Below are 21,385 nucleotides of genomic sequence, written 5' to 3'. Positions count from 1 at the left end.
GTTGCTCCCTTCCCCTTTCATGCCACCCCTTTCTAATATACTCTTTATATTGTGCGGAAATAGCCCTTGGCCTGCAACAAAGTCCCTGTAATTGTTACAATGCCCCTCCATGAGCTGGACTTATTACAGTATCTCCAACTCCTCACTTTAGCTGGAATACTCCAAACATTGGTGTGAAGACAATTTGTTTGATGGGTCATTTCCTCACACCTGTCGATTCAATCATAGAATCCCTACAGTGCAGAAGGAGGCCATTCAGGACATCGAGTCTGCACCAGATCTCTGAAAGCATTCTAACTGGGCCTACTCCCCCACCCTATCCCTGTAACCCCATAACCCGACCTATCTTTTGGACACAGGGACAATTTATCGTGGCCAATCCATCCAAACCTGCACAACTTTGGATTGTGAGAGGGAACAGAAACACCTGAAGGAAACGCACGCAGACATGGGGAGAAAGTGCAAACTCCACACAGACAGTCACCAAGGTTGGAATTGAACCTGGGTCCCTGGCGCTGTGAGGCAGCAGTGCTAACCACTGTGTTACTATCAATTAACCATCTTACCTCATTCCCCCTCCAGCACCTTAACCCTTTATTTACTCCCATGCCATTTCCTTTTGAATTTACCCTACCCTTACAACACTCATTTAAATTCTCCCGCCAGTTTGTAAATTCTGTTTCCATCTTTTTCAACAAAAATCATATTTCAGCTGTTTTGTAGTTTCAGCATTTTGCATTTTTCAATATCCCCACCATCTAATCTATTCTTGATCAGGGTCCACCATTCATTCCTTTATTTAGCCTACTTGCAGGCCAGCTATTGCAAAGCAAATAACAACTTGTGCAACCTTCAGGTTTGTTATTTCCTAAAGCAGCACGGTGGCGCAGTGGTTAGCATTGATGCCTCATGGCGCAGAGGTCTCAGGTTTGATCCCAGCTCTGGGTCACTGTCCATGTAGAGTTTGCACATTCTCCCCATGCTTGCATGGGTTTTGCCCCCACAACCCAAAGACGTGCAGGGTAGTCGGATTGGCTATGCTAAATTACCCCTTCATTGAAACAAATGAATTGGGTACTCTGAGGTGTGATATTTCCCTTTTTAAAGATGAAGACATGTTGAGCATCAATGCGATTGTGACTGGAAGGAGTGCATGCAGTGCAAATAACAACTTGTGCAACCTTCAGGGATGTTATTTTTAAGATAAAGACATGTTGAGCATCAATGTGATTGTAACTGGAGGGAGAACATGCAGTGCAAATGACAACTTGTGCAACCTTCAGGTATGTTATTCCCTTTTTTTTAAAGATGAAGACATGTTGAGTATCAATGTGATTGGAACTGGAGCGAGTGCAAATCTGCAGAGGCTGTGGGGAAGGAGCCTGACAGTCCATTGATGACGTAGCGATGATTGACAGGTCTCCCCGTGACCTTTCACACCAAGATGGCGGCCCCCATGTCAGCACCGAAGTTTTGGAAACCAGGTAAAGATGAAATGCCGAGGGGAATGTGATCAAATCCGGGGCGGGAAGAGCGGGGGGAAATTATTGCACGGGAGCAGGCGCCCCGCAGAGCCCTTGGGTTAAAAAACACCTTTGGAAATTGAACGCAAAGCGGGCGCTCGGCAGCTGCCCAGCAGAGTGGGTGTGTTATCCCAATGTGTAGCCAGGGGTGTGTCGCAGTGAGGTGCCGGGGGACCTGCTCACACTCTCTGTCTCCAGCCTTCATTAATCTGCAAGGGTTTCCTGTCATGCCCGCCCTATTCTGCTGCGATTCCTCCACTGGCGACTCGTGTGTCCGAAGGAGAGAGTCTCTGACCCCTGTCTGGGGCGAAGGGCTGGTGATCACATTTGTAAAGAATTGATAGTACTGTAATGCCAGCGCCTCTCAACAGCCACAGGATTACCCCCAACGTGCCCGGCAGCCAGTGGGTTGCTTTTCAATAGCCACTGGTGTCGTGCTGGCAACCATGGCAGTCAATTTTACACAGTAAGATCCCACTTGTAGCAAATTACCAGTTCATCTGTTTTGGTGGTGTGGATTGAGGAAAAAAATGTTGGCCGGGGCGGGGTACTTCCTGACCCTTTTCCAGAAGTGCCAGCAACCCTGTTATGTCCAATTGAACAGATACTTGAGCCACCGGTTTTTACCTTTCATCTGAAAGTCAGCATCTCTGACAATAAGGCACTCCCTTAGAATTGCACTGCAGTGCCAGCACTTGAGCCCTGGAGGTAGCTCTAAGATATTAACACTGACACAAGGTGATGCTTGAATCATGGCAATGTGAATTTGGTACTCTACCTGTTTACCATTCCTCATGGCCAAGTCTAGCACCTGACTCTCATATTTGTTAAGATCAGCATACACCATCTAATGATTAGTCTGTACAGTTCAATTTCAGATAGTGGATTTATCAATGGTGGTTCATGAGGTAGTTACAGATGCGTTATCCCATTGGATCCTGCTAATTAATCCTGTCAAACAGACTCCCTAATTTCCTTTTACTGAAATCCACTATTTTTCAGCTTCACAAATCTACATCAAAGACCATTCCATTTGTTGATCACTTTGTGAAGAATTCCTTGAAATCAGTCAGACAATTTTCCTTTTACCAGTTTGTGCCCTTTATCCTACTCTTATTGTTTCATGCTTTGGATTGTGTTTAATTTTATTCTGGTTACCACTTTGCACACATCCATAAGATAATCTCTTTTTGTTTCCTCGATTTGATGCTGAAAAACTCTCTAGTTTCTCTAGTCTTTCCTGAAGTTCAGCAAGGGTCCCCAAGGATTATTCTTATTGCTGTTCTGTGGATTATCTCTAGAGCCTGTATCTCTGTGGACAGAACTAGATATGTGGTATTCATGATGGCGGCTGACTAGAATACTGCCATGTCTGAGCATAATTACATTTGTTTTGGGTCATTCAATATTCTATTTGCTTTGTTTGTTGCAGTTCAACACTGCTCTAATATTAAATATAAAATCCATTAAAACCCTCTTTTTTTTCAGTTCCTCCCTTAACATTCTCAGTGACATTCATTGAGCTAAAAACATTTCCATTACAGAAGACTGTTATTTGGCTATTATGTCTGAACCAGTCCTTTATTCGACCAATCCGGCATGGTAGCACAGTGGATAGTACTGTTGCTTCACAGCACCAGGTCACTGTCTGTACGGAGTCTACACGTTCTCCCCATGTCTGCGTGGGTTTCCTCCGGGTGCTCCGTTTCCTCCCATAAGTCCCGAAAAACTTATTAAAGTTAGGTAATTTGGACATTCTGAATTCTCCCTCTGTGCACCCGAACAGGCGCTGGAATGTGGCGATTGGGGGCTTTTCACAATAACTTCATTGCAGTCCTAATATAAGCCTACTTGTGACAATAAAGATTATTATTATAGATTATTATTATCCTTTGGTTCTGCTCTTTTCCCATAGCTCTGTATCTTCCTGTGCTTCAAATATTTTTCTAGTACCTTAAAAGATGCAATGCCACCTTAGATATTCTCCATGGTGAAGCATTCCAAACTTCACCTAACCTCTTTCCTTACTGTCCTAATGAAGATTTTAAATTGGTGACCCCTCATCACTTATTCCCCAACCAGAGTAAATAATCCCTTCTTAGTCATTTTTTCAGAACTTCATAATTTTAAAAAAGCATTTACTAAATTTCCCTTTACCATTCACTGTTTCTGTGGAAATAGACCATCTATATGGGGTCTTTCCTCATAACCAGAGTTTCACATTCTTGTTATATTCCGTCTAAGAAATTTATGTCCTATCTGTAATGAAGTGAGCAAAACTGCACACGTTTTTCTAATTGGCCAAACTGCGACATTATCCTTGTTTTTTTAGTGCACTCGTGCACCATTCCCATTTTTATAAAATTGTATATGTAAATAGATGTTAGGGCGACATTGTGGCTCAGTGGTTAGTACTGCTGCCTCACGCCACCGAGGACCCGAGTTCGATCCCAGCCCCGGGTCACTGTCCATGTGGGGTTTGCACATTCTCCCCGTGTCTGTGTAGGTCTCACCCCCACAACCCAAAGATGTGCAGGGTAGGTGGATTGGCCACGCTAAATTTCCCCTTAATTGGAATAAAATAATTGATTAAAAAAATGTTTGCATGCCTTCATCTACCTACACTTTCAGAGAATTATGTATTTAAATCGCTAGATCTCTTTGTTCATCCACCTAAGTAGACCTAACAATGACCTTAGCATATAGCTTCTCACCACCCTCCATCTGAGTGACATCTATTTACTCTATTTTTAAAAACATTTGGAGCACTCAATTCATTTTTTCCAATTAAGAGGCAATTTAGCATGGCCAATTCACCTGTGAATGTGAATCTAATTCACTTGTTTCTCAGTCCGGAAGAAACAATCTCGAACACGTCCGTACTTCAGAATATTCTTTATTACGATCGGGGCCGCTCTCTAGGTATTCCAAAGAACCACCTCTCTGAGAGTGCCAAAGTCTTGCTCAAAGCACCTTTCCTTTATATGTTTTTTAAGGGGTTGTCTCTTACATTCACTTGAGCTGGCCCCAATACAGATTACAGCTTGTTTTTATCAAATGTCCAGTACATGACATGATTAATTTGTTATTGTCATATATTTTCAATACATAATCCCACAGACATTGAGATAGACATTTTGCGGTTATCTAGTGGCACAAAAGCGTATAGCAATTTTAGCAAAACACCAGGTGTCCAGCCATGATTTATAAATGGCTCTTACATTGGTTATCACAATAATTCCAATACATGATTTTACAAACCTTGAAGTTATCTATTGGCATATGATAATGTAGCAGCTCTAGCCTAACTAGTAGCTTAATTGGTAAATGGTAGTTATAATTGCAAGCGGCCTCCATCTTTCATATCTCATCATCCGGCCATCCGCCTTGTTTCTCAAGGTTGTGTGGCTTATAGTCACACTCCCTTACCTTGAACATCCTGCAATGGCTTCAATAACATATTCTTACATATTCGTTTAATTTGTGATGTCCCACCTGGTTCTTTCTGTTTCTGGCTATTAACCCTTACTTCACATACTTCCCTGCTTCACATTCTCACTCCCCCCTTTGATCATTCCATGATCACACAGCCCTCAGAAACTTATCCTTGAGAGTCTGAAGAATGCCTCCGGGAACTCTAGCTCTACATCCTCATACACATTCTCGGCACGTGCTAAGTCCTGCGGGTCTAATGGGGAAAGCCGCTGCATCATCTGTGGCATCACAGAAGCACCTAAACGATTACAAAAGCATTTAACACAGGTTATAATAATACACAGCAAAATGCAAAAAGCGATAAAGATAATAAATCCATGAAACAGATAGGTGGTCCAGGAGCTAGACCACAGCCATCCCCAGTCGTCTGAGGAGGACTGGCGGAGTCTCTCTACCCCATCCCGAATGTGGTCCACTAGGTGAGTAATGTTCTCCGAGCTATCAGGGATATAAGTACAGCACTCAGAACCCACCACAGCACATGTACCTCCCTTGCTGGCGAGGAGGTAGTCTAAAGCCATGCGGTTCTGTAAGGCAACCGTCCGAACAGCTACTAACTCTGCGCTGAGCTCACTGAGTCCTTCTGCAGTATCATTGGCCACCTGCTCCAATATATCCCGGAGCTGGGTGACTTTTTGGAGAGATCTAATACTGCCGAACTGCGGCCAAAGGACAGTAGCTATTGCCTCCCAAGGCACAATGGCCCTAGTGGATCGGGCATGGGGATGGTCGGATAGGTCTGTATAATGGGTAATACCAGGGACTACAAAGCCCATATAGCAAGAACCCGACCAATTTTCAGGCAACCAGGGATATGCTTTCTGTCCGCATACAAAATAGGTATCATTGTACGAGCTCAAGTTCCCCTTGGCATCCGTCAGCATGATTCGAGTCAGTTCCCCCCTCCAGGGGCCGCCACTAGTCTGGTTCTTCACTGCTGACCAATTAAAGGTGAACAAGCCCTTTTGTGTAAGATTAGTTATGTGTGGTGGCCAAATCAGGGTCTGGTTACATTGGCTAGTACCTACTGGGTAGGTCCCATTGGCATGATCCTTTTTAAAACATATACTGCCTTTTGGAAATTTAGCATACTTGGGGAGGATCAGGTAGGGCGGCTGACGGGTTGCATTAAATTTTGGCCACCACCCTTGAAACCTGTTCATATTGAACCCAGCCGACTGCCAATCTATCATATCTTGTGTATCATCATCAGAATCGGTATGATTACGTCGCAAAGCCCATTCTGCAACTTCCTCGATCAAATAGGAAAGAGGGACCAAGGGAATACCCCCATGGGCATGGCTGGGAATATGCGTACATACCCAACAAGAGGAGATATTCAATTTCTTTGCATAAGTATAAGACATAAACAGGAATTAATTTGCAGTCACGTGGTGTGTTGCCCGCTTCCTCCTGGTAGGCGGGTATGGATAGTCTTAGTATGGATAGTCTTATCTGCAGGAACTCGTGGCCTGCTTTTCCTTGTACATCGGTAATCCCTTTTCCTCGTACACCGGTAATCCCACCGGCAAGCGTAGCGATCGCAGGTCAGGGATCCGTGGGTAGTCAGCAACCGAGGCTTCTGCTCGTCTTGATGAATAATGGTGGTACAGGTATCCACCGGAGTTGCCGTCCATAAGATCTCATCTGTGGTGCTGTTTTCTACTGTGGTCGTCGTCTGCAAGGTCTCATTTGTAGTTTTGTTGACATAGCTAGAGGTGTCCTTACGATGATGACGCAGAGATGTATCCTTCCGATAAAGGCGCAGCATCCTTGAGCTGGGTCTACATCGCCGGTCTCGAGCGGTCGCACGCAGTAGTGTGCTGGCAAGGATCACGAAGACAAAAGGCAGTCTCATCCTGTAATCGAACGATCAGCCACATATACCTAGAACTTGAAATGAGAGTTAGTGATCACGCAAATTTTGTAAGTTTACAATGGTGCATGTGAATCCATGCATTACGTCCTTCAATTTTGACTGCTGTGGGGGTAGTTAGGAGAACTTGAAATGGTCCCTCCCAACGTGGTTCCAACCCCTTCCGTGTCCAATTGCGGATCATCACATGGTCTCCCGGTTGTACAATATCGGGGCTAACTAAAGGTGGCACTTCCTCTTGCGTGGCACGTACTCGCAAGTGGAGACTCTTTAATACTTTAGTCAAGGCTATTATATAATTAGCCATTTCTGTAGTCATGTGGTGGAACTGAATGTCTCGGGATGTATGACAGTCCCAGGGGGTGCGAAGGGGTCTTCCGTACAAGATTTCAGCGGGGCTCAATCGAGTTTTTCCCGCAGGGGTGGTTCTGATCTGGAAAAGTGCAACAGGTAAAAGTTTGAGCCAGGTGGCTCCAGTCTCTGCTTGCAGCTTAGCAAGTTTGGTTTTCAAAGTCTGGTTAGCTCTTTCCACGATCCCAGCTGCCTGGGGTCTGTAGGTGCAGTGTAACTGCTGTTTAATTCCTAGTTGAGTGCAGAATTCTTTATTGATCTGTCCCACAAAGTGAGGTCCATTATCAGAGCTTAAACAATATGGAAGTCCAAATCTTGGTACAATTTCACGCATAAGAACTTTTACTACAGTTGAAGCCTTATTATCTACAGTAGGATAGGCCTCTATCCATTTACTAAACACATCAACAATCACTAATACATGCTTATAACACTGACATCTTTCCAACTCAATGTAGTCCAGTTGCAGGGTCTCAAAGGGACCCTCGGGCAATGGTGTTTTTCCCTGCTCACAGGGGACAGCCTTCCCAGGGTTATACTGCTGACATATCAAGCAGCGACTGCTAATTCGTTGGGCTATCTCCTGCAGTCTGGGATGCCACCAGGTTTTTAACAATATATCACCTGTAGCGCGAGCACCACAGTGAGTTGCAAAGTGTACACATTCGGTCACCCAGGCTGCCAAAGCATCGGGCATACATGTCTGCCCTGCTGGGGTGACCCACAGCTTACTTTCTTTATCATATATACATCCCAATTCTTCCCATGACTTTTTATCGCTAGCAGGAGCGTCCTCCTGTAGCTGGATTACATCAGTAATAGTCGGCATAGGTTTTTCAGAGGGAGACTTGCTTTTTGAGCTTTTAGTCTGGCTCATCATTTTAGGCACCACCATGGCTTTTGACTTTGAGACTTCTTTTGCTTGGTGGTCTGCCTGCCTATTTCCTTCATCTACTGGAGTTTTTCCTTTCGTATGGGCAGTACACTTTATCACTGCTACCTTTTCTGGGAGCATAAGAGCTTGGAGTAACTGGGTTACTAGCTGTTGATGGGAAATTGGGGTGCCAGCGGATGTTAAGAATCCTCTGTTCTTCCATAATTGTCCAAAATCATGTACAACTCCAAAAGCATATCTGGAGTCTGTATAAATATTGATTTTTTTGTCTGCTCCTAATGCACATGCGCGTATTAATGCGAATAATTCTGCTTGTTGTGCTGAAAACGGAGTCTCAAATGCTGCTGCCTCTACTGTTTCCCCATGCTGATTAACCATTGCATATCCTGATAGTCTCTCCCCCCTTTCACTGATGGAAGCACTTCCATCTGTGAACATGGTTAGGTCTGGGTCGTTAAGAGGGTGAAAATTCAAAACTTAAGATTTGTAAGTTCCAATTAAAATGCATCTTCAGCTGTGTGGACTGTTCATTACTTTATCAGAATTTAAAAGACCAGAGTTCACAGGCAAACCCGCATGGGAGTGTCAAGACATCTTCTGGATTACACACAAAAAAGCTTGTTGAAAGGGTTAATTGTCTTGCAGAGACAAAAAGGGGCGTATGGTGGGTGGATAAATTGGAATGATGCCATTCGTATCTCTAAACTTTTTTTTAATTTTTCACTCAAATGGCTGGGAGTAAAAGTTGGAGTGCTGCCAAATTCCCGTTATCAAGTTTTTCAAGGAACACAATATGTTATTGAAACTCATGGACATATTTCATTTACCCATCTGTTGTTTATAAGTCATTCTGCAATCTCATAATTAAAACATCTGCGTTGTGAGACAGTTTCGTTTCACCCTACTGAAGACTATCTGTGTCAGGGAAGTTCCAACCCTGAACCAATGAAACACGGCTTGATCACACCTGTCACATGCACTTCAACCATCCCAACCTCCGCTGAACACCACAAAACCAATACTTTCCTATTCCTACACACGTGATCTCGCACCCTGACCAAAATTCTCTGTGTATCAAAATTACCCTTCAGTGACAATGCGCAGACAACCCGAAGCTTTCAAATAATCACAGCTCGTAAAAAGTCAAGGTCTGAGGTCAAAGTCTGAATACAAAGACAGTGAATAGTTCAGAACAATGTTTAAATGCCTAAAACTCTCTCTCTCTCTCTCTCTCTCTGGAACTCTTGTCGCTCTTTCTCTTTATCTAACTACCCCTGCCCTTCTCTGTCTCTCCCTGACTCGCTCTCTTTCGCCCTCTCAACTTTCGCTGTCTCTATCAGTCTCTCTCTCTCTATGTAACTCTCTCTACGTAACTCTGTCTGTCTCTCTTTGTCTAAAATGGAACAAAATTAAAATACAGAACAAAATTTTTCATTCTCCTTCGAAAACTTTATCTGTGTCATTCCATTTAAGTCAATTTCCACTGATTAATTTTAGAGGCATTAGCTTTTCTTAGAGATGTATATTTCTTTGTGCAGATGACCTGCTTGCTGAAATGGTTACATTTTTGTACAGAATCAAAAGTGTTGGAGAACTTGGCATGGTGCCATCTCCGTCTACTATGTGACCTTAGACATTACCCATCCTTTCTTTCAATTTTCAATGCTCGTTATTTAACCGGTTTTTGGAAAGAGACATTACTGGATGTTTATTTTTCTTTTATTTCAAATGAGTTGAATTACTGCTGAATTTATCTGGACGGCTTGAAATGATCTGAAGTTAGTCTCGACATGTATCCATTCTTAAGTTTCCAACCGTAACCTTGCACTGATCTTCCTCCCCATTTTTTCGTTCTGGGAGTGGATGGGTTAGTCATTCTCAGATATTCCTGAACAAAACCAATTGAGTGTTTTAGCCCCTTTCTGATCTTTTGGACTTCACTTAATTTGATTTTTTTTTCTCTCCTTGAGACATTCCGGGACAGTTGTTAGCCGTAATTGTTGGCAGTTTTGTGAGGTCTTTACACTATCTTTACCCACTTGATTGCTTTGTTTAAAGGAGTTAGAGCTCAATTCCTTTTAACCAGCCTGTCTTCCAAATGGTGTGAAGGTTGAATTTATCATTTGTGCTTCTAACTTTATTTGTCTTATCTTTACTTCTGTGTATCTCACCATTTTTCTCTGTTCCACAGAAATCACACCCATCTTTGATCATTGTTTTTTTTTACCAGTGTATTTTGCTCTTCAAAAACCAAAAAAAAATTTTTTAAACTGACTTTTTTACTAATTTGGCCTTGATACTAGATTTATTGGATGTTACCTCACCGTCTGTCCGCCTTGCCAAGTGATTCTAATTTTAGGCGGTCAAAGGTTTGACTACTCGCCTTGTCCACCGGCTCGAGCGGCGTCCAGCTCAGCAAATCCTTCCAGACTTACACTAAATGTTAGGGGTGAAAATATTCACACAAAGGCCTGAGTATCAGTAACAAAGCAGTTTATTATGTCAGAATTCTGGGAGATAAGATTTGGGAACTCCGCAGTCCCGGACAGCACCTTATCTCACTTAAGCTTAAACTTACATGGATTAATAAACAGATTGAAGGCGGATAGCCTAATGACTTGGTACTTTTTCCATATGTGCCTTCCTTTTTTTAAGACATTGGCTGTTTTAACTATTCATTTTTCTGTCAATTTTATACCCAATTTTAATGCATTAGTTTTCCCCCAGTGGCCATTTTTCTTCTAAATTTTTATGCAATTCTCCTGACAATTGTCTCAGTTGCTTGGAATATTCCGGATATTGTTTACACAAGGTTTGAAGTGCGCTTCCACTATCAGAGGTTGTATCTAACGTATTACCCATCTCTACACTATTGGCAGTTAATGATCCTTGCGATTATTGTTAATTTGGTGAAATGGTCCTGGACCACTTTATTCAATCTTGAATTTAAACAGAGTTATCCTGCTCCGTTGCCCAATTCAGGCAGGCTCATTCGTGCCTGCAAGCCTATCTAACTACAAGGTTATAACGTCCTTGTTATAGTTTTAACTTAGGGTTGATCACGCACCCCTCTAAAGCCTCTTATCGCGGGGGCACTTTTAAACAAAAGCAAGGATCATGATAATGCCGAAACCTCTGTTGTGGCTATTAACTACCAGGGCTACCACCCTTCCTTACGACACTAGTCCCTGACTGTGTCCATGGCTATAACTGTAGGGGCCAACTCCCTCCCTTAAACGGGTTCGCCGGACTGACCTGGATTTCGTAGGAGCGTCCCTGAGCACTGGCAGCGGGGCTGAATCGCGGACGGTACAGCGGAGGGGAATACCAAAGTGGCAAAAATTCTACTCACAGTGGTGGCCCAATTCCTCCTTCGCTCCCGAACTCGACCAGTCGCTTACGCCGTCAGCCTCAGCGGAGACTCTTTGAAATCCCACTTCTGACACCAAATGTGAATGTGAATCTAATTCACTTGTTTCTCAGTCCGGAAGAAACAATCTCGAACACGTCCGTACTTCAGAATATTCTTTATTACGATCGGGGCCGCTCTCTAGGTATTCCAAAGAACCACCTCTCTGAGAGTGCCAAAGTCTTGCTCAAAGCACCTTTCCTTTATATGTTTTTTAAGGGGTTGTCTCTTACATTCACTTGAGCTGGCCCCAATACAGATTACAGCTTGTTTTATCAAATGTCCAGTACATGACATGATTAATTTGTTATTGTCATATATTTTCAATACATAATCCCACAGACATTGAGATAGACATTTTGCGGTTATCTAGTGGCACAAAAGCGTATAGCAATTTTAGCAAAACACCAGGTGTCCAGCCATGATTTATAAATGGCTCTTACATTGGTTATCACAATAATTCCAATACATGATTTTACAAACCTTGAAGTTATCTATTGGCATATGATAATGTAGCAGCTCTAGCCTAACTAGTAGCTTAATTGGTAAATGGTAGTTATAATTGCAAGCGGCCTCCATCTTTCATATCTCATCATCCGGCCATCCGCCTTGTTTCTCAAGGTTGTGTGGCTTATAGTCACACTCCCTTACCTTGAACATCCTGCAATGGCTTCAATAACATATTCTTACATATTCGTTTAATTTGTGATGTCCCACCTGGTTCTTTCTGTTTCTGGCTATTAACCCTTACTTCACATACTTCCCTGCTTCACATTCTCACTCCTACTCTGCGCATGTTTTTGGGTTGTGGGTGTGAGACCCATGCAGACACGGGGAGGATGTGCAAACGCTACGGACAGTGACCCGGGGCTGGGATCGAATCTGGGTCCTCGGTGCCGTGAGGCAGCAGTGCTAACCACTGCACCACCATGTCGCCCTAACATCTATTTACTCTAACTCTTTGTTTCCTGTCCATTGATCAACATTTATCCATACTGTTATGTTTCATCTTAAACCAAATATTTGGATTTTCCTGGCGGGCCTTTGTGAGACAATATGCACCCACTTTTTCTTCCAATGGATAGTGAATTTCAACGCAAGTGTTGGAACATTATTGACCTAATATTGATACTGAAAAATGTAAATCAAATGTCCGTGACAAGGCAACAATACTGTGCAAAGTTAAAATTGTTATAGTGCTTTACTATCATGGCTAGGCAACAAGGTGACAGACTTTAATAAACACCACTCATCAAATAAGTATTCTTGCATTCCATGGGCATGAATGGAGAGGTTTCGTACCTTCAGATGTTAAGAACCCAGCTGATTTATAACTGGATGGAAAGATCCCAGAATGAAATCCTGGCTCAAAAGACCGTAACTTTTTAAAAATAGAACATGGAGGAACAGAGTCACAGGACCGCTAAGTAATTTTAACAAGAAAAAAAATATTAAACATGCAAAAATTGGATTATGATACAAAAGCCTACTCGCCCCTTAAACACAGGTTTTAGGATTAACATGGATGGCAAAGTGCATCTTAATCTGCAGTGGTCGGGGCAGCACGGTGGCCTAGTGGTTAGTACAGCTGCCTCACGGCGCTGAGGTCCCAGGTTCGATCCCGGCTCTGGGTCACTGTCCGTGTGGAGTTTGCACATTCTCCCCGTGTTTGCGTGGGTTTCGCCCCCACAACCCAAAAATGTGCAGAGTAGGTGGATTGGCCACGCAAAATTGCCCCTTAATTGGAAAAATTAATTGGCTAATCTAAATTTATTTAAAAAAAAAAAATCTGCAGTGGTCTCATTAACACACAGATGACTGTGGACAAATACACTCTCTACTCTGAACCTCAAGTAAATGATTGTGGACGTCTCCTCAGAATCCCCCCAGATTGTCAAGTGAGGGTTTCCAAATTCCGCTCTCAAAAACATGCTTTAAGATCGTCTCCCAGGGCAGCACGGTGGCCTAGTGGTTAGTACAGCTGCCTCACGGCGCTGAGGTCCCAGGTTCGATCCCGACTGTGGGTCACGGTCCGTGTGGCGTTTGCACATTCTCCCCGTGTCTGCGTGGGTTTCGCCCCCACAACCGAAAGATGAGCAGAGTAGGTGGATTGGCCACACTAAATTGCCCCTTAATTGGAAAAAATAATTGGGTAATCTAAATTTATTTTAAAAAAAGAAAAAAAAAGATTGTCTCCCATAATTATGCTTCCCATAGCGGTTTGCGTTCTAAAATCCAGACCAGATTTTCCAAATGATACTTTTAAACAACGGTTCCGCTCCACTTTTAACAGTGAATCCAGTCCAGGATTTCACACCAGCCCCTTGAGGAATTCTTTATCTTTTTAAAATAAATTTAGAGTACCCAATTCTTTTTTTTCTCATTAAGTGGCAATTTAATGTGGCCAATCCACCTTCCCTGCACATTTTTTTTGGGTTGTGGGGGTGGGACCCACGCAGACACGGGGAGAATGCGCAAACTCCACACGGACAGTGACCTGGGGCTGGGTCGAACCCGGATCCTCAGCGGCGTGAGGCAGCAGTGCTAACCGCTTTGTTGCAGTGCTAACCACTTCGCCACAGTGCTGCTCAAATTTTTTTGTCTTAACTGCTACGCAAACTGCTCACAATTGCTTTAACTAGCAATTCCAATATTGTATTGAATGGCATCAGATGTATAATTTACCTCTGAAGTCTGCTGTCCCACTTCAAATCTGGTTACTGCAATTGTTTCTTTAACTCAGAACACTTTGTTTACTCTTCCTTGAATTCTTCTGAACAACACCTTAGCCTCTGTTCACTTTACTCCAGACTTCTTGGACACGTGAAAATATTCAGTGACCCAGCCTCCACTGCTCTCTGGGGATGGTTATTCCATGGAATAACAATCCACTGAGAGGAAAAAAAAAAATTCTCCCCATCTCTGCTGTAAACGGGAGACCCCTTATTTTTAAATTGTGTGCCCTGGCCTCTCATCCTAGTCTCTCCCGTGGGGTAAATACCCTCACGGCATCCTCCCTGTCAATTCCTCTCAGAATCTTGTATGTTTTGATAAGATCACCTCCCATTCTTCCAAACTCCAAGGGATACGGACCCAACCTTTCCTCAGGTTTTTTGAATCCACAACATTCTCACTAAATCATGTAGCTGCTGCTCTTAAAGAAATCGGGAGAGGCCACTTAATTGTAGGGTTACATCGTTAGACCAGTGAGAAGTCTTACAACACCAGATTAAAGTCCAACAGGTTTGTTTCAAATCACTAGTTTTTGGAGCACTGCTCCTTCCTCCAAAAGTGCTCCGAAAGCTAGTGATTTGAAACAAACCTGTTGGACTTTAACCTGGTGTTGTAAGACTTCTTACTGTGCCCACCCCAGTCCAACCGCCGGCATCTCCACATCATCGTTAGACAAGATTGTCCTCGCACCAGGTTCTGTCTCGGGCAATGGAGAGGGAAAATCAGCCATGTTTCCGTCCAGTGGCACCTTCTGACATCTGCGAATGGTGGGTGAACCTGCGATGTGTTTTATGATCAAATAACCGGCTGACAGCTTTGAATGTCTATCTTTGGGAATGTTCATGGGTTGATCCCATGTGAACTTGAAATTTGGCAGGAGTGCGAGTCTTCAGGAAGGAAACAGAGAAGGGTGAAATGATTACTTCAGATAAAAAATGCCAATTTAAAATTGAGTTTGACTGCATCCCATTTCTTAGGTACCGAGGGCCCTGGAGTATCTGAGGAGCGAGTGAGTTCTGCCGAAGCAAGTGGAACGGCAGTGATTTACAATCGATATGCATCCCTCTCCATAGAGCAACAGAGGCAAAAGCTTCCTATCTTTAAGGTATATTTTATAATGTAGTTATTTACATTTACCTCGTCCAACAGTGATATTCATTGTGAGAAATAGATGGAGGCGGCGGGTGTAGTGGTAATCTCGCTGGACTAGTAACCCAGAGGCTCAGGCTAATGCTTCGGGGAACACAAGTTCAAATCCCACCATGTCAGGTGGCAGGAATCAAATTCTATCTATAAATCTGGTGTGTGAAGCTAGTCTCAGTCATTGTGACTAACATCGATTGTTGTAGAAACCCATCTGGTTGCCTAATGTCCCCCAGGAAAGGAAATCTGCCATCCTTATGTGGTCTGACCCATACGTGACTCCAGACCCACAGCCATGTGGTTGACTCTTAACTGCTCTTCTGAAAAAGCCACTCAGTTCAAGGGGCAATAAGGGATGAGCAGCAAATGCTGGCCTTGTCAGCAACACCCACATCCCATGAAAGAGTGAGCAAAATTGTCATTGTTTTGCTTGCCTTTGTGATATTTTAATTATTTGGAGCCAGGTTTTAACTTTTTTCTCAATTCTCTGACTATGACTCTAAATGACAGGAAGGGCTATTTTTAAGTTTTTTTTTCCTGAGGGAAGAGTATTTATTTTAATATAAAGTATTTCAGTTGTTTCATATTTTCTAAAAGGCACAAGAGTGGCTTGGATTTTCCGCGCAGCCAGCGAGCCAGGAAAAACGGCATTGCCTTCCGTGAATACAGAAGATCCCACCGCCAGCCATTGGCATTCTGCCACCGGAAAATTGCCATGAGGGGGGCCAGAAAATCCCGGCCAGCGTCTTATGGTGATAAATCCCCAAAGCTGTATAGAGCCAACTAAAAAATGTTTTGACGTATAATTGCTGTTGCTGTGGTTGAAAACAAATGCAACAACTGATTTGGGCGTAGCAACAACAACTTGTATTTATTTTAAAAAAAAATTTAGAGTACCCAATTCATTTTTCCCAATTAAGGGGAAGTTTAGCGTGGCCAATCCACCTATTCTGCACATTTTTCTGTTGTGGGGGTGAGACCCAAGCAAACACGGGGAGAATGTGCAAACTCCACACGGACAGTGACCCAGAGCCGGGATTGAACCTGGGACCTCGCGCCTTGACACAGCAGTGCTACCACTGTGCCACCGTACTGCCCTGACAACTTGTATTTATGTGGCGCCTTTTTTTAAAGTAGTTTTATTCCAAACATAGCAAAACATAGGGAACAAATGCAACTCGTATCAGCCAACCGAACGATCAAATATAGTGCAACAGTTTGTCTTTTTCCATTTTAGCAAAGTTTGGATTTGATCTATTGTCACTTGTACTGAGGTACAGTGAAAAGTATTGTTCTTTGTATAGTCCAGACAGACCGTTCCATACATGACAAAAACATAGGATATACATAAATACAGAATATAAATACATAGGCACAGGCATTGGGTGAAGCTTATGGAGTGGAGAACTACTCAGTAGAGAAGATGTGTGAAGAGATCAGGTCAGTCCATAAGAGGGTCGTTTAGGAGTCTGGTAACAGTGGGGAAGAAGCCGTTTTTGAATCTGTTAGTGCGTGTTCTCAGACTTTTTTATCTCCTGCCCGATGGAAGAAGTTGGAAGAGAGAATAATCTGGGTGCGTGCGGTCTTTGATTATGTTGTCTACTTTCCCAAGGCAGAGGGAGGTGTAGACAGAGTCGATGGATGAGAGCCGGGTTCGCGTGATGGACGGGGACGGTGTTCACAACTCTCTGTAGTTTCTTATGGTCTTGGGCCAAGTAGTTGCCATACCAGGCTGCGATGCAGCCTGATAGGATGCTTTCTGTGGTGCATCTGTAAAAATTGGTAAGAGTCAATGTGGACATGCCGAATTTCCTTAGTTTACTGAGGAAGTATAGGCGCTGTTGTGTTTTCTTGGTCCTAGCGTCAACATGGGTAGACCAGGACAGATTGTTGGTGATGTGCACACCTAGAAATTTGAAGCTGTCAACCATCTCCACCGTGGCCCCATTAATGCAGACAGAGGTGTGTAGAATACTTTGATTCCTGAGGTCAATGACCAGCTCCTTAGTTTTGCAGATGTTTGAAGGAAAGATTGTTGTCGTTACACCATGCCACTAGATTTTCTATCTCCCTCCTGTACTCTCACTCATTATTGTTCGGGAACCGCACTATGGTCATGTGATCACCTAACTTGTAGATGGAGTTGGAGCCAAATTTTGCCACACAGTCCTGTGTGTATAGGGAGTATAGTAGGGGGCAAAGTATAGAGCCTTGCGGGGCCTCGATATTGAGGACTATAGAACATACAGTGCAGAAGGAGGCCATTCGGTCCATCGAGTCTGCACCAACCCACTTAAGGCCTCACTTCCACCCTATCCCCATAACTCAGTAACCCCTCCTAATCATTTTAGGACAATTTAGCACAGCCAATCAACCTAACCTGCACGTCTTTGGACTGGGGGAGGAAACCAGAGCACCCGTAGGAAACCCATGCAGACACTGGGAGAACATGCAATCGAAGCTGGGACCCTAGCTCTGTGAAGCCACAGTGCTAGCCACTTGTGCTACCGTGCTGCCCAATCTATCGTGGAGGTTGTGTTGTTTAGTCTTACTGATTGTGGTCTATGGGTCAGGAAGTCAAGGATCCAGTTGCAGAGGGAGGAGCCAAGTCCGAGGTGTTGGAGTTTTGATGTGAGCTTGGCTGGGATTATGGTGTTGAAGGCGGAGCTGTAGTCAATGAATAGGAACCTGACGTAGGGTACTTGTTGTCGAGGTCTAGAACTCAGCCAATTTTGAGCAGGACCAGGAAATAGGGGAGTGGTTCACATGCCTCCTTAGGCACCGTTCGCACCTATCCTCCACCCAGGGACAGAACTCAGTCATGCGCTCTAGTCAGGTACGCCCTATGTACCACCTTAAGCTTTATCAGGCTCAGCCTGGCGCAAGGAGAGGTGGAATTTAATCTGTACAAAATCTTACTCCAGAGCCCTCCCTCCAGCTCGAGTCCCAATTCCTCCTCCCAAGTCCTCTTTGTTTCATTCAACAGGGCCCTACTTTCTCAAGCACCTGCCCGTATATATCCGATATCCTCCCTGCTCCTATCTCATCCTGAGACAACATCCCATCCAGTAGTGTAAGTTTTGGCAGCCAGGGGATTGCAGAGCCCCCCCCCCCCCCAAAGTCCCGCATCTGCAGGTATCTGAACACACTCTCTCTCAGAAGTTGACATTTTTCCATCAACTCCTCCAGTCCCACAAACCCCACGTCCCTGAACCTCTCAGCCTCCTTCTTCATCCACGTTTTGTGTGTTGCATCCATCCCCGATGGAATGAATCTGTGGCTACCGCATATTGGCGCCAGGACGGACATGCGCCCTCAGTCTGAATTGTAGCCTGAATTGGTTCCCGATTCTCAGTGATGCCACTGCCACTGGGCTTGCCGAGAGCCTGGCTGGTGAGAACGGAAGAGGGGCAGGAACCAGCGCCTGTAAGGACGGCCCTACGCATGAGACCTCCTCCATTTGCACCCACTCCCCGAGCCATCCCCGCACCCTTTCACTATTTGCCGCCCAGTAGTAGAACATTAGGTTAGGTACTGCTAAACCTCCCTTGTGACGTCCCAGAGATATTATAGAATTTACAGTGCAGAAGGAGGCCATTCGGCCCTTCGAGTTCACACCGGCCCTTCAAAAGAGCCCACACCTCCACCCTATCCCCATAACCCCACCTAACCTTTTTGGACACTCAGGGCAATTTAGCGTGACCAATCCACCTAACCTGCACATCATTGGACTGTGAGAGGAAACCCGGAGCACCTGGAGGAAACCCACGCAGACACGGGGAGAACGTGCAGACTCCGCACAGAAGGTGACCCAAGCCGGAAATTATCCTGGGACCCTGGAGCTGTGAAGCAACAGTGCTAAACACTGTGCTATCGTGCTGCCCACCACTGTGCTACCGTGTCCTGCAGGACGGCTCTGTCCACACAAAGGCCAAACTTAATTTATTCATCTTGGCGAAGAAGGACCTGGGGAGAAAGATCGGAAGTGATGGAAACACAAGTAGGAATTTTGACAGGCTATTCATTTTGATCGTCTGCACTCCCCCTGCCAGGGAGAGCGGGAGTGCATATTCCCCCCCCCCCCCCAGTTCCATTATCTTTCCCATGCTGGCTTCGGGATCAGACACGCAGAGCAGCTGATCAGCTGCATGGAGGAATGCTGCCTGCCTCCTCTTTCTAGGCCTCTCCACCCCTTAGTTGACCTAAGCACAATGGCCAGAGGTACAATTGCTCGAGTGAACAGCAATGGGGACAACGGGTATCCTTGCCTTGTGCCCCTGTGCAGCCGGACGTAGTCTGAGCTCACCGTGTTTGTCCAGACACATGCCACGGGAGCACTATACAAGATGAATATTGGCCCAAACCAAAATCTTTCCAGGACCTTGAAGAGGTACGTCCATTCCACCTGGTCAAAGGCCTTCTCTGCATCCATGAAGGTGATGTGGAGTTGCCGGCGTTTGGACTGGGGTGGGCACAGTAAAAGTCTTACAACACACAGGTTAAAGTCCAACAGCTTTGTTTCGAATCACGAGCTTTTGGAGCGCAGCTAGTGCCTCCCAAAATGTAGAGGGCTGTGGGATACACTGCACTTAACATTGGCGGGGAGGGTCCAAGCGGTGAAAATGAATATTCTGCCGAGGTTCTTGTTTACTTTTCAGGCTCTCCCGATCTTTATACCAAAGGCCTTTTTTCGGAAAGTGAACACAATCATCTCTGACTTTGTATGGGCGGGGAAGGTGCCGTAATGGGTCCGGTTTGAGGGCTATGCTGGTGGCAGTATTGCTACTTGCTCCGAGTAGATATTCAGGGAGCCTAGTGGTGCAGTCCACGGTGAAGATATAGAATCAGCTGAGGAGGCATTTTAGGGTGGAAGGGATGTCGGTGCTAACGCTGTTGTGCGAGAATCATGGGTTTGAGCCGGGGGGGATGGATAGTGTATACAGGAGGTGGAGGGAAGTGGGGCTGGTCAAGGTGAGGGATTTGTATTTGGAGGAAGGGTTCGCCAGTCTGGAGGAGCTAAGGGAGAAGGTAGAGCTGCCGAGGGGTAGTGAGTTCAGGTATCTACAGGTTAGGGACTTTGCACAAAACGTCTGGAAGGGGTTCCCTATATTGCCAGGATACACCCTGCAGGAGCAATTGCTGCTTCCGGATGTGGAAGGGGAGGGATGAATTGGGGATATATATAAGTGGCTGGGGGAGCAGGGAGGCGAGCGGGTGGTGAAGATCAAGGAGAAATGGGAAGCGGAGTTGGGAATGGAGATCAATTGGGGAGTATGGAGTGAGGCACTGCAAAGGGTAAATGGAATCTCCTCTTGTGCAAGGATGAGCCTGATACAGTTTAAGGTGGTGCACAGGGTGCATAACACCCGGGCGAGAATGAGTGGGTTCTTTCAAGGGGTAGCAGATGAGTGTGAGTGGTGTGGGCGGGGGCCAGCGAATCATGCGCACATGTTTTGGGGTTGTGAAAAATTGGGAAGATTCTGGGCGGGAGTGTTCGCAGTCTTAGCCAGGATAGTGGAGGAGGGAGTGGACCCGGCCCTTTGGTGGCGATATTTGGGGTTTCAAGAAGCCGGAGCTCATGGAGAGGAGGAAGGCCGATGTCTTGGCCTTCGTCTCTCTGGTTGCACGGCGATGAACTTTGCTGGGGTGGCGGTCGGCATCGCCGCCGGGGGTAGCAGCATGGTTGGGTGACCTGTACGACTTCCTATGGTTAGAGAAGATAAAGTACGAGTTAAGGGGCTCAGCAGGGGAGTTTGAGAAAAGGTGGGGGGCGTTTGTGAGCATGTTTGAGGAGCTGTTCATCGCAGGGGAGGGGGTGATGGGGAGGGGGGGGGGGGGGGGGTGAAAAAGGAGAAAAATCTGTACAAACTGTATAGTTGATTGTTGGGAAGAATGTTTCCCGGGGTGTTTATTTGCTGTAACCTACTTTGATACAAGTTTGAATAAAAGGCGTTTTTTAA

General features: G+C 45.0%; 1 protein-coding gene across 1 annotated transcript in view; it reads left to right on the top strand.

Moving 5' to 3' along the window:
* Positions 1 to 1,389: 1,389 nt before the first annotated feature.
* The window catches only part of dhx35 (DEAH-box helicase 35), a 91,958-nt gene continuing 71,962 nt past the window's right edge, over positions 1,390 to 21,385 (top strand). The window contains exons 1-2 of the mRNA XM_038803593.1: positions 1,390 to 1,484; positions 15,260 to 15,387. Coding sequence (XP_038659521.1) covers positions 1,445 to 1,484; positions 15,260 to 15,387 — 168 coding nt within the window. The 5' untranslated portion in view covers positions 1,390 to 1,444. The remainder of the gene's footprint in view (positions 1,485 to 15,259; positions 15,388 to 21,385) is intronic.

Source organism: Scyliorhinus canicula, chromosome 7 (assembly GCF_902713615.1).
Source record: "Scyliorhinus canicula chromosome 7, sScyCan1.1, whole genome shotgun sequence".
Lineage (NCBI taxonomy): Eukaryota > Metazoa > Chordata > Chondrichthyes > Carcharhiniformes > Scyliorhinidae > Scyliorhinus > Scyliorhinus canicula.
The sequence above is the reverse complement of the archived record's forward strand: the minus strand, read 5'-3'. Positions and strand labels throughout refer to the sequence as shown.